General features: G+C 42.5%; 1 protein-coding gene across 6 annotated transcripts in view; it reads right to left on the reverse strand.

The window, feature by feature from the left end:
* Positions 1–14,065, reverse strand: part of EFR3A (EFR3 homolog A) — a 121,113-nt gene that overhangs the window by 83,715 nt on the left and 23,333 nt on the right. For all 6 annotated transcript variants that reach the window (XR_012644337.1, XM_074986648.1, XM_074986649.1 and 3 more), the window contains exons 3-5: positions 5,507–5,583; positions 3,093–3,220; positions 1,343–1,493 (exon numbers count right to left, since the gene is read on the reverse strand). Coding sequence is in view for 5 of the 6 variants with exons in the window: in XM_074986648.1 (XP_074842749.1) it covers positions 1,343–1,493; positions 3,093–3,220; positions 5,507–5,583 (356 nt within the window). In the remaining variant the exon portion in view is untranslated. The remainder of the gene's footprint in view (positions 1–1,342; positions 1,494–3,092; positions 3,221–5,506; positions 5,584–14,065) is intronic.

A 14,065-nucleotide genomic window follows, 5' to 3' on the forward strand; every position in this document is an offset into this window, starting at 1 on the left:
ACATGATACAAAAGAGCCATGAGTTTAAGCCAAAATATTAAATGATGGGTTCTTTTTAGTATTGTCCTAACAAAAAAGTTAAATTACAGTGCCTTTTATTTTCAAAAGCTGTTCCAATAGCAGCTGCATTATTTCAAAATTATCTAAATGCAATTATATGAACACCCTGAGGGTAGCTGCACTGTGGGACAGCTATTTGCAGTGGATTGCTCTGTGCATCAATGCAAATTTGCAATCACGGCTAATACAAATGCACGCCACTGACACAATAAGCATGGTACAGACATGCACAATCAACTTTATAAATGCAAAGACTCAATGTCAACTGATGTGAAAGTCAACTTAAATTTGTAGTGTAGGCATGCCTTGGGTGAAAGAGAAAACAGCTTCCTAAAGAAGACTGGTGCAAACCCTATAACAATAGAAGATGATGAAAAGAAGGGAAAAAGGAGCGCTCATATAGCACAATATCATGATCATGATAAAACCAATCATGATACCATAGAATATGACGAGATTATATGAACTGTCTATACGCTGATCTCAGAGTCTGGGTAATGAACAAAAGGAATCGGAATAGCTCATTTATTAGCACAAATTGGATCTAGCTAGTACTACTGAAACCTGCTGTGATGATATGAATGGTAGATATGTTAAAAATATTCCAGGGATTTTATGTCCTTTTAAATAAATATCAAGAGAGGAAAATGGAGTGGTACCATGTAAGAAATTACATTCACATGGGTCATAAAGGTACTGACTAAATAGGGCAACCGTATTTCCCTGTCCCAAATACAGCACAGGGAAATATGGGCAGGAGAAGCAGCTCCTCCCAGCTCCACCAAGCCCCAGGGAAGCGGCAGCCACCCACAATCCTGGGAAGCCCTGGAGAAACCACAGCCACTGGTGATCCTGGGGAGCCCCTGGGAAGCCGCAGCCGCTGGCCCTCCCCACAAGTCCTGGGGAAGCCACAACTGCCAGCCCTCCTCGGGAGACTTGGGGAAGCCGCAGCCGCCAGTGATCCCTGGGAGCCCTGGGGAAGTGGCAGGGAAATGGCAGGGGCCACACTCCTCCTGCTTCTCCAAGGCTCAGGGAAATGACTCCTGCCAGTCAGCAGGGGCTAGCCTGAATATGGGACATTTAGTCCCTTTTTAAAAATAAGTCAGGAGGACTTTTTGGCATCTCAAATACAGGACAGATGGTCACCCTACAACTACATGCAAACTGACACAGTTGTTAAAGGTTTTTTTCCTTCCATTGAATATGAGCTGAATAGCTGCAATGACAATCTCTCACCACCTACAATCTTCAGTTAACTTGATGTGATAAACTGTTCACTCACAGAATTGGTTCCAAGAACTTGCAGCTTTGGTTCTCCTGATTCTAACAGCTTTGCTACCATATGAAGGAAACTCTCCACAAAGGGTTTAATGCTTTGGGAATGGCAAGCCATTAAAAGCTGGTCCAGTGCCTCCATGGCAATTAAAACATATCTGAAAACAAACAGAAAAAAGATCCCTACAGATGCACATTATATGTTCATATTTACTCAAAATTTTATATTTTTATTTAAGCACATAAGAAAACTGCAAATAAATAAACAAACTGTCAGATAGGTGTAAGGCACAGAACCTTAATATTCTCCATTTATTTCAGATGTCTGTTTCTCAAAACAAATCAAAGATAATCATTAGTTTTCCTGCAGAGATATTTTTAATCTTATCTTTCCTATTTTGTTTTATTAAAGGCACAATTCTTCCAGTCAGTAGACTGCCTTCAGTCTATGAAATCCTAGGTCAGGAGATCCCTGACTTACACGATTTCAAGTGGCGTGATTCTTGGAATAATGCAATATGAAATCAACCAGTGCTGCTGCACCAGTCAGTCAGTTTCCTGGTTGCTGGAAGTGGCAGGGAGCTGGGAACCAGACAGCAGTTGGGCCCTTGCACTCCCAGTTCCCAGCAGCTGCACCCAGCTCCTGGCTCTAAGGAGCGGCAGGAGCCCAAAGCCAGTCACAGCAGCTCTGGTGAGCATCCCAGCTCTCGTAAGCGGATGGGAACCAGGAGTCAGGTGCAGCTGCTGGGAGCCGGGAACGCAAAGGCCTGGCTACTGCCTGGTTCCTGGCTCCCCACCACTCACAGGAGCCAGGAAATTGACCAGCACAGCAGCGCCGGTCAGTTTCTCAGGTCCTGCGTGAGAGGGGAACCAGGAAGCAGAGTGAGCAGCGTGAGAAGGCACGGAGCCTCCACCATCTTTGCTGCAGCTCCCAAGTCCCTCCACCACTTGCAGTCCTGGCCCGGGGGATCTGAAGATGGTAGGGTCCCTCCCCCTTCCTGATTTATGCAAATTTTGATTTATGCATGGTTGGCCAGGAATGCAACCTATGCATGAGTTGGGGGGGGTCTACTGTATGACAATACGACTGTTTACCTTAGTGTACATCTCAATCTACATACAGCATGTTGGTGAGAGGGAAGAGTGCTGATCAGGAAGTGTGTGCACTCTCACTCATATAATGTCAGTTTACATAAAAAGTCTTCCTGTTACTTTTATATCTGTATTCCTTTATCAACAACTATAACTGCCTTGCAGCAACAATGTTCTCTTCTAGTTCCATGTATTACTTCATTTTTTCAAATCTTTCAATTATATATTTCTCTCCCCTACTCCCTCCTTTGACAATTGTATGTTCTGTACTTTCCCACTGTTCCTCCTGGGTCACGAGGATTAATTTAGCTCAAGTATTAACAATAATTATCCAGAAAGTCAAAAAAGTTAGCTAACATACAACAATTATATCTCCAACAGAACTACTGACATATATATTAAATGAAACAAGCAAAGTATAGTAGACAGTATTATCTTGCTGAGTCCAAAAGTCTAACATATAAATCCAGATGATTTTCATATCCAACATGGCCAACAACTTCATAATTCACTTTATGTTTGAAAATATTTTGATCTCCTGCCCCCCAGAACAAATAATATCTGAGGTTCTGATGCATGTACCTTGTAGACTGACTCCCAATAATAACAGAGGGAAAACAGCTAACCATCAGCATCCGTATTTGGGTAGTGACCGAATCTCTTACCCGTAACGATGCCTGACCACATCTCTGCTTAATCTCTCTGCTAGGTAAGCTCCAATTCGATCAAGTTTCTCTGGTGCAGAAACTGCATAGAAAGTCAACTTCTCCATGTCAGCTTTAACAAGACCATCCTAAGAATAAGAAAAAGTTTGCTTTTTAATTAATACAAATACTTTTAAGCTTCTGAAATATCTAATTTTCCAATTACAAGTAGAATACTGCTTGGGGCTAATACAAACTAGAATAGTCCACTTGGACAGAATATGTGAAATTATTCATGAACAAGCTCATCTAGGGCCTAAAAATACAGAAAAGGCAAAAGTAAAAGATTAAGTCCAGTACTTCTCAGGGAAGTACACTGGAAATGTTCCTCCTTCCAAGAGGAGTAGATTGTGGGTGAGCTGTGATATTCTTGTGACATATTTTTCCCAAGGACTGATTTCTATTACTTCAGAGTCCTTCAACAAGCCACTAATTACTTCATTTAAACACTACCGAAGTGAGTGTGTCAAGTTAATCCTTTTAGTCTCAAATTGTTGTCTGAATGTTTCATTGCTCCAAAATCCGACTTTAGCAGTTCTAACTCTTCTTTGTACCAGACCACTGCTTTCACATTTGTCCGTATTACAGCTGGTATTTTAAGGAGATGAAGCAATCTGATAGGTAGAAATCTCAATAACAATTACATTTATTGACATATAAAGAGTACTAAGCCTTACCATAGGTTAATTTTTAGAGCAGAGATAAAACAGGGATTAAAATCTATTTCCCATTTGAATAACTAATTAGAGCTGGTAAACACACATATTTCTTAAATATTTTTCAATGGAAAAAGGATTATTCATGAACATATTTAAAGCTTTTTGTCCAGTTCTCTCACTGACATGAAGGTGAAAGTCCACCTGCAATCAGGGCCTCAAGCACTCCCTCCCACCCCCATTTTCAACCAGCCCTCTTTCTCTAGAGTGAGATCTTTAAAATCATGGTTCTTTTTTGTACACCTGCATCAGCCTCTAGGGCTGTTTCTGTGCAGGCCACTTCTTTTAGAAGTGGCATGCTAAGTGAGACAGGGAGCAAAATATGCTAATGAGGCGCAGATACAAAATTTCCCGTGCCTCACTAGCATAACATCATGTGATTTGGAGTCCGGAAGACTGTTCTTCCGGACTCCAAAATGCCACGTAGAAGCACGGCCACTGGGGGGGGCGCTTCCGGAAGGAAGTCCTTCTTCCGGAGGCCCCTTCTTCCCGAAAATTTTCAGGAAGAAGGGGCCTCCGGAAGGAGGACTTCCTTCCGGAAGCCCCCCCCAGTGGCCATGCTTCTACATGGCATTTTGGAGTCCGGAAGAACAGTCTTCCGGACTCCAAATCACATGATGTTATGCTAATGAGGTGTGGGGAATTTGCATCCATGCCTCATTAGCATATTTCACTCCCTGTATTAGCATGCCACTTCCAAAGGAAGTGGCCTGTGTAGAAACGGCCTAGGAGAGAATGACCTGATAATTGTGTAGGAACTTTTCTTCACCTCTTCTACTTTCTGATAATTTCATGTTTAAATTAACTAAGAATATCGGGATCAATTACAATGGAAGAACATATGTAATGGTGATTAGATCCACCACACTGTAACCCTTAGAGTGGTAGCTACGGTCCTGCAGCTGATATTTTACAAAATTTCAGAAGCTAGCCCACTCCGATAATGGTAAATCTTCAAGGAAGAACACAAACGTGCTCTATATTCTGTCTCATACTTATGCCAGACATGTTCACATGATATTTTAAAGGGAAAAATAAATAGAAAAGGTAGTACACAAAGCCGATAAGACATTGAAAGTAATCTTCCACCACTTCAAGAAACTCTGTATTAGTTTCAATCAAACATTCAGCTATATTAGATTTTCAGCCCCATCAGTACTCAACAGTCAAGAAGAAACTATATTTTTCAAGGAACAGCATATGAATGGGTTTCTACTCTGTATATCCAAATGAAGTCACAATAAACCAATATATATGAAAAACTAGAAAGGAAAAACAGGTAGATCATAATCCATGGGGTAAACCAAATTACATACTTCAGAAAAAGTCAGAAAACTCAGAAATGCAAGGCCTACATTTAAAAGGAAATATCTTCAAATCTGTAGTCATATTTGAACAAAAATTCTATTTAATATTTTTCGTCAAATGACTGGATTACAATTTTGCATCTTGATCTCTTACCGGAGAATGCTCTGGCAGATTAGAACTGAATGTCTCTTGTTTGCCAAAAAGCATGCTAAAAGTTAACAAAAATACTAGTATTTTTGTTACAATAATATTTTGTAAATTAGTAATTAATAAAATAAAATAATAATATTTTAGTAAACAAATGTTTCAAATTCTGAATTTTGGTTAAGGTTTAATTAAATCATTACTTACTTTGGGATCTTCAGGGAATATGTTATCCACCAGACGTTTGTAACGAGGGCGCAAAGCAGCACAGCAACAGCATACTCCTAGCAAAAATATTTTCCAAAAGTAAATTAAAAAAAGGTTATTCGGAGATTTTTTAAAAAAGCTTTACAGTCATGAGACAAAGAATACTAGAGTAGTACTGACAGACCCTGGTTGTATGTGGGTAGGATCAAACCCAAAAGCTCGGTAGCTTAGCACTTGAACCTATACTGAAGGGGATGGCAATAATTTTTGACATGCGGGGGGGGTGGGGGGCACTCCAAGAACTGGGAAAATCAACTAGTGCTGTACTCTACCATATTAATGGAGACTGAACTGGGATGGAGGCTGGGTGCAGAATGGAGCTTGGGAGTAAGGAATTCAGGTGCCGGATAGGGCGTGGACTCTGGGAGGGAGTTTGGGTGAAAGATGAGATTGTGACGTGGAGCAGGGAATTGGTATGCAGGGTTTAGGAAGAGGTATGGGTGCTGGAGTGGGCATGCAGAGGCTTTGGATTACGTGGGGCAAAGCATTGCTGGGGGAGGGACTGGGGTACGTGATGCCAGAGGCCAGGAGATGCTTACCTATGTGGCTTCTGGCCAGCAACCCAGCTGTGGGGAGCTCATGTTCTTCTCTGAACACCACCGTGACTGGGAGGGTGGAGGAGAGAATGTGCTTGGGGCGGGTGCAGTGCACAAAGCCTTCCTCCCATTGCTCGTGACAGTGCTCACAGATGCACGCAGCGCACACAGCCAAGCTGTTCTGAGTAACGTGAGGATGGAGCAGGGAGAGGGAGCCTGCACATGGCTCCTGCTGGGCCACGAGTTGGACCTGGTGGCTTGGCAGGCTGGCTGCAACCCAAGGCTATATTTTGCCCACCATTGGGACAGATCAGCATACCCAGAAGGCGTATGGGTTGCAGATACAGAAAAAAAAATAGCTACAAAGTTAAAAGGAACCATACTCATCAACCTCACTTTTCTAGAAAGTGTCATTTGTGGACAGGTACTCAAAACTAGTTAGCCTAATAAAAATTAAAATTGTAATTTCGCTCATTTTTTGCACACCTCCCCAGGTTCTCCTTAGCAAGGAGCATCTGCCTCAAAGATAAGCATAAGTACATTCCACCAAAAGATAAGGTGCATAAGCATGAAGGCTTGTAAAATATGGTCCTATCTTACTCTAGGATCTGCAAGTGGGAACTTCCATCTGGAGCAGTGTGGCAAGTCTCATGATAACTGGGTTAAAACAGGAGCAGTCAATCGGCAAAACCACCTCCTTACAATAACTTCTTGATTTGCTGCCAGGAAGGAGTGCTGGTAGTTTCCTCCCTAACTTGCATTTTGGGGCAGATTTACTTCAACAGCAAGGAAGTGAACAAGTGTACTATGGAGAAAGTATCAGTAGGTTAGACAGAGCAGTGGTGGGGAAGATGTCTGATGAGGGTTTGAGGGAAGGGGCGAGGGCAAGGCCTGAAGCAGTGGCGAGGGTTGAAGACTGGCAAAATGAGAAGTGACAGATCTAAAGTAATGGCATATGTGAGGTGCACACTGACTGAACACACAATTCTGAGATCTTTGTGCTCCTTCTTCTTTTTGCATTATTTTTGCTGAGCACTTAATTTGCCCCTAATATAGGATCACTGTTGAAAAAGCATGAGAAAGGCGGCAAATTGTGTATTTAATCTTATTGTTAGGGTCCAAGTGCACATGCCCATTGTAAATCTTGCAGCCCACTCTGTGGCCTTGGTTGCCCATCGGCAAAGGAAAGCGTCTCCAGGAGCACAGGTTACATCTAGCAGCTACTGGAAACTCTGCAGCAGGAGAGGGAATCAACTCAGCTGGGGGGTGGGCACAAATTCTATTACTCACCACTTTCAGCCTCCCCACCACCCGCGAGACTGAACAAAAGGGTATGTTTTCCCATTTCCCCAAGCCAGATCTTGTTCTTCTCTCCCACGTCCCCAATCAAGCCACTGTTTTAGAAAGTAAATATTCTAGTATTACATATTAAGTATCCCTGCCTGAAGTTTATCAGAACATACTTAAACGTTTTTATGTTTCAGCATACCATGCATTTTCTGTTATGGAATAAATACTGTTCTCCTGTTGGTATGACAACTTTTAATGGCTCTTACATCAAAGTACACTAGGGAACTGACTTCATATATACCATACGACACCCTGTACCATATGTTCTCCACGCTTACATAGCTATGGTATATTTTGTACAAAGTATACCTTGTGGGGGTATTATTTATATTTAAAAATGCGTAATCTACCAAACATTACTGTGTGCTTGAAATGCGTATAGCAACATTGTGTATGGAGGTGAAGGTTCTATTGGATGATAGCTTCTGAAATATATTGTAACTCTGAAAAATGTCCACAAACTAGCTCCTCTGTATCAACAAGGACTGACCACAGGTGTTCAAAACCATGTGTGTGTGTTTCTGTGGTGTGTGCCTTGGGATGGGGAGAAGCAGTGGGCCTCCATGTGTTGCACACACTTGCAGGCTCTAACTGGCTGGTTTCCAACGGGAGCTGTGAGAATTATGCTGGGAACAGGGGTAGCACATGGAGAGAGAGGGCCCCTCCCCACCCCTACCCACGCACAGAAAGAAGGAAAAAAAAAAAAAACTTCTTGGCCCCAGCAGCTGACTTGCTTTCCGTGAAGTGGGGGACCACAGCAGCCAGGTAAACTGTCCAAGGGTCCCACTGGGCTGCAGCACCAGATCCAATCCACAGGCTGTATTTTGCCTACCCCTGCATTACATGCTAGTGGCTGTGAGTGATTAGCACCTGGACAGCTTTGTTGCTCATCAGCAAAGCAGCGTAAATAGCATACCAGGCTGGAGAGCTAAGAGGACACTGCAGCTATTGTTGCATCCTGGGGAATGTCACAGGAAAAACAATGTTAAATGTCATTTGGCTGTTAGTGCCAACTTTATATTTTGAAATGTAATATGTAATGCACTTTCATAGTGGCAACAATTTATTAAGTCACACATTAGAAGAAAATCATTTCTTGTAATGTTAATCTTATGTTCAGGGTACTCCCACAGTCAAAACCAGCATTCTTATATAACCAAAACCCATTAAAAGGAAATACTGCTGAATATGTATCATCTCAGAGCTGGAAGGTACCTTGAGAGGTCATTGAGTACAGTCCCCTGCATTCACAGTGGGACCTAGCATCATACCTGACAGGTTTTTTGTTGTTTGTTTTTTCCTAACCTGCCCCAGACCCTTCAAAGGCCCCCTCAAGGGTTGAACTCACAATCATGGGTTTGCAAGACCAATGTTCTAACCACTGCGCTATTCCTACCCCCCCAGTAATGAATACTTTTCTGTTAACCATAAAAGCAACTGTTGTGCTGTAATACTGTTTTAATCCTTTTTCAAATATTTCAGAGACAATAAATAAATTTCTTAAGCACCGGGAACCAGTGTATCCAATAAATGTTTTTGACATTGTAAGTTACATTAAATGTGAGTTGAGGGGGAGGCCACAAGGAAAATGCAAACATCTACAAATGAATTGCACCAAAACTGCTCCATTTTGGTTTATTTTGGTCCTTTAATAATATAAAGAAGGTACATATTAAGTATGTACATACACACTTTCTTCATACAGACATCTGTAAATTACAGTAAGCATAAAATTAGTTTGTTATTTAGTACCCAATTATTCTGTGAATTACATAAGTAAAATTAAAATGTAACAAAATCCTCCCTTTCCTTTTGATCTTTCTACCATTTGTGGGTTATTATGACAACTAGATGAAATTATACTTTTAAAAATGCTCATTCCTCTATCTTCTTGCCCCATTTAAAATGTCAGTAGCAGTAACTGACAATGTTTGACTTACTTGACAAGAAATAGCCATTATCGTAATAAAACACATTGAAAAATCAAAAATGGAATACAGTAGAGACAGCCAGCCATCTATTCCCTACAGTATTTTAAGTGCTTTATCCACTCTAGTTTTAAATTATTACAGAAATGGGTCAGATATAATGCAATTCCAACTCATTAATCAAGTCCCAGATCCACAGTAGAGCAACAAGGAAGCACATGAATCATTGAGAGGTAAGCTAATAATTGTCTACAAAAATCAGTAGGAGCTTGAATACCTACTCAAATACCTACTGAAGCTGAATATTTACTCAAATACTAACAATATAATGGGGATGACAGGTGGGCAGTGTCTACCAATTGGATCCCCTTCCTAATACCTAATTTAAGCACACAAAAACTTGGTTAAACCAGGGAAGGCTGCTAAGGAAAAACACCACTCATGTTAAAAACAGAACTAAGACTGTCTTGGTACAGTAGACCCTCTCCTTCCCCCCACTTATGCAGAGGTCGCGTTCCTGTGCAATCCTGTGTAACTCAAATTTCGCGTTACTTGTGGAGAGCCAGGAAACTGACAAGCACAGCAGCACTGGACAGTTTCCTGTCTCCTGTGAGCAGCGCAGAGCCTGACTCTCACCGCCTTGACAAGAGTGGGGAAGTCACTCCTGTCAGAGATGGCAAGAATCAGGCTGTCACTCCTGACAGGATTGGTTTCTTCACTCCTCCCACTGGTGGCAGCCACAAGTCAGACTGTGACAGGATCAGGGAAACCGACCAGCGCTGCTGCATTGGTCAGTTTCCTGGCTCCTGAGTGGCGGGCAGTCCAGAGCCCAGAGCCAGCTCCCTGCCACTCAGAGTCAAATTAACCTGAGATTTGCACAACTTGAGTGCACATATCTGAGGGTTCTTCTGTACTATCTTGATGGCTACAATTCTTTTGGTTGGGGACAGCTACAGCATTTATGAAAGAATAAGGTATGTACGGTAAAGGAGATTATATTTGTAATCATTTCTTCGTGTTTTACCCTGTTGAATGCTCTCTCATAGTTGAAGCACAAATACATGTCCTTTTGAACTTCCAGTGCTCTTTCAATTAGTGACCTTAAAATGTAAATTGCGTTACCAGTACCTCTGTCTTTCACAAATCCACCGTTCATCAGAAATCTCGGACTGTATCTGATTTCAAATCCAGTTCATAATAATCTTCAAAAGAATTTCGGGCATGTGACTCATGAGACATTGTCCTATGCTGTTCACATTCAGTTGCCCTGTACCGTAAATATCATTTAAGAGTTTCGTAATTGCGTCAATACCAAAGTCTAAGACTTGACGTCCTGAATTTGTAGTCATGTGACTCTACTCAACATGTTGATCTCTAAGCAACTTAGAAACTTGAGAGATGCACGGGAGATCTGAGTATGAGCTATGTGCTAGTTTCAAACAACAGGTGGTCAGAAATTTTCCCCCGTTCCCATCAGTCAAGAGCAGCTGTAATAGATACTTTGTATAATTGTGCTTTATCCCTCTCCTTTACAGAAACTGTACCGCATAAGACATTGTTACTCTAGCCACCTCTTCTCTAATTCCAAGTAATTAGTTTCCATTTGAGAAAGAAGAATCCCATTCAATTTCAGTTACGCCACTTTTCCAGCAATTAATAGCTTTTATCTTATGTAACTAGCAAATAAAAATTGACATTTACAACAATTTGGTCTTTAAACACCTGGTCCTTCAGTTTATCTTCATCAGTACTTTGATTTACTCAAGAATACACAATTGAAAACACAGCATAACACAATTTCCACAGCAACAGACTGGTATGGGAACAGAAATATTACTTCACTATAGGACTGAGGGAAAAAACAAACAAAACAAATTTCACAAGAAGTTTTCACAGCAAAATATCAACTAAGTAAGTGGCTTATGTAATTTTAAAAGATATCTCCATATAACAAAGAAACCCATTTTGTACAATTCAATTTGTAATATGTGATCTTGATTAAAAAAGGGGCATAAGACTGAATTTGCAGTGACTGGCTAGATCAGGTATATACTATAGAACAGTGCTTCTCAACTTTTTTTTATAAAGTGCCCCTGAAAAAAAAAAAAAGGAACCTTGCCATACCTACAATTTCCGACACACATTATTTCCCTACCTTTGCAATGCATTTATTTAAACAATTTAATTGTAACTGGTTAATTGGAAGAAATAGCCTATAGGCAACAAACCTGCCACCATACCTATGACTATGCAAAAAAGGATAAATAAAAAAATCAGATGAACATAAAATAAGTCCAATTTTTTTAATTTATAAAAAAGGTTGAGAAACTCTGAGTACCCTCTGAAAGAGCTCTGCACACTCCCAGTGTTACAGAATATGGAAAATGTGAAGTTAATATCACTATAAGCAAACATATAAATGTGGTCCCTATGAAGTTAATCATAAACTGGATGTAAAGCTGGTTGAAAGACTGTACTCAGTTACCAGTTTGACATCAAATTGGGAGGAAATATCTAGTGGAGTCTTGCAAGTATTTGTCCATTTTCACTAACGACTTGGATAATGCAGCAGAGAGCATGCTTATAAAATTTGTGAATGGCACCAAGATGGTAAGAATCAAAAGCACTTGTAAGGAGACGATTAGAATTAAAAATGACCTTGACAAATTGGAGAACTTGTTCTGAAATCAACAAGGTGAAATTCAGTAAAAGCTATAAAAACTTGTGCAAGACAAAACAAAATTAGAAAAGAAAAATCCAACAACTAAAAATGGGGAGTAATTTGCTAGGTGGTGGTAGTGCCGAAAAGAATCTGGGAGTCATTTTGAATTTTAATCTTGTCCTCGTAAGTGCTTGACATCCTTCCTATCTTGGTGCCATTCTCTTAAACAAAAACAGCCAGCAACCACCACCACCACCACACGAAAAAACAAACAACCCCCCATCAACCATAATATAGTAGTTACTGCTTCAGAACTGGTTGGACACCACAGGTGTAAGTATACTTGGTCCCGACTCAGCATAAGCACTTGAACTGCATGGCCTTATGTTTCTTGGAGTGCTACAAATCCATGATTCTGTAACTATGAAACCCATAGGAACACTCATCTTATTCTAAGGTCATGTTTACATTAGAGAATTCTTTTGACAAAAAAACTTGCACTGTCCACTTTACAAATGCGTTCCATCGACAACAAACCTGGCACAAGCTGGAGCTGCTGATCACCCGGGCATCAAGTGCCCAGACTGACCACCCGACATATATGTCGATGAACTGTTCATGGTGGTCACCCAGGACCAGCAGCACGATGGAGTAATAACCATTGCAGATGATTATCCTGGCTGCGCTGTGGGCTGGGTCAAGGATGTGGTCCTGTTGATGACCCCAAAGCAACTGGGGAACCTCAGGGCAGCAAATCCAGCCACTATCGCATCCATGTCTGCAAGATGGATGACTATCCACAGCAAGTATGCTGATGGCTGCCAGGACCTGAAAGGGGAGGAGATCCCACACACACATCAGAGATGGGGGGACACAACCCTGTGCCCCAGTGGGATCCTCTACCCTTTCCTGTCCCCTCCTGCCAAGCTCTCCGGGTGCCTCTCCTGAGAGGTCGCCCCCCTGACCCTTGCCCCAGCAGCTTGGCTGTGTGAGGGTGGGACGGCACAGTTCCTCAGAGACAGGGTTTTCTCCCATTCCCACCCATCACACCCCTGACCCCACTGCCCAAAGTCCCCCTTGCGTGGGACACTCCCCTCTCCTTCCCAATGCAGGGCCTGCAGCCCAAGAATGCCTCACCTATGTGAGGACAGCCCCAGAAGTGAGCTTCCCTACGCCGAACTGGTTCCTGACAGAGCAGTAGCGGTCAAGGGTGGTGAGCTTCCAGAGGGCTCTGGCAACCTGCTTCTCCAGGGGGTTGGCAGGCTGCAGCCAGGTGCCCTTTGTCCAGAGGACGGGGTTAGGTGTATGCCCTTCCACATGTGGAAGCTCTGAAGCCACTGTTGGTTGTCCCACTGCCCCATGACCAGGTGGCCCCACCAGTTGGCACTGGTGCTAAAACTCCAGACCCACCTGATCACCTGGGGGCGAATGCAGGTGAGCCTTCATGGCACCGAGGTTGTGTCCCTCAAAGCTGGTGACAGGCGCTTACCCCAGAGCAGATGGAGGACAGCCGTGATCAGGTTCAGCAGCAGCTGAAGCAACTCTGAGGCCAGTGCAAGCCTAGGGGCTCATGTGACACCATGTCTAACTGGAAAGTGCAAAGTCTCTCTCAGAAAGTGTGGGAACCCTGCACTGGCTGTGCTGTCCTCAGCAAGGCAGGCAAGCCTCAGCATCGGCAGGAAATGGCCATGGGGAGCAGAGACGTGGTGGAGGCTTTAAGGGTGTGCCTCACTGGGGCTCATGTGACCCTATCTGACAGGGTTCCAGGGCCCATCCTGTTGAAAGCAGATGGGCAGTCTGGCTACTCTGTCAGCAGAGCGGATTGCTTTCTGACCCGCTTGTGTGTCAGGCCACAGTCTGTCGACAGGTTTTGTCGGAAGGTATCTTCCAACAGTGAGTTCTGTCAACAGATTGTTGTAGCATGGACGTAGCCTACGATAAACACACTTCACACATTTATGGTCTCTATATGGATTTTTCTTCAATTTTTTTCTCCTTCATGTATCGTTAAGCACACTAGAGT

The sequence above is a fragment of the Carettochelys insculpta genome, chromosome 2 (genome assembly GCF_033958435.1).
Source record: "Carettochelys insculpta isolate YL-2023 chromosome 2, ASM3395843v1, whole genome shotgun sequence".
Taxonomy (NCBI): Eukaryota; Metazoa; Chordata; order Testudines; family Carettochelyidae; genus Carettochelys; species Carettochelys insculpta.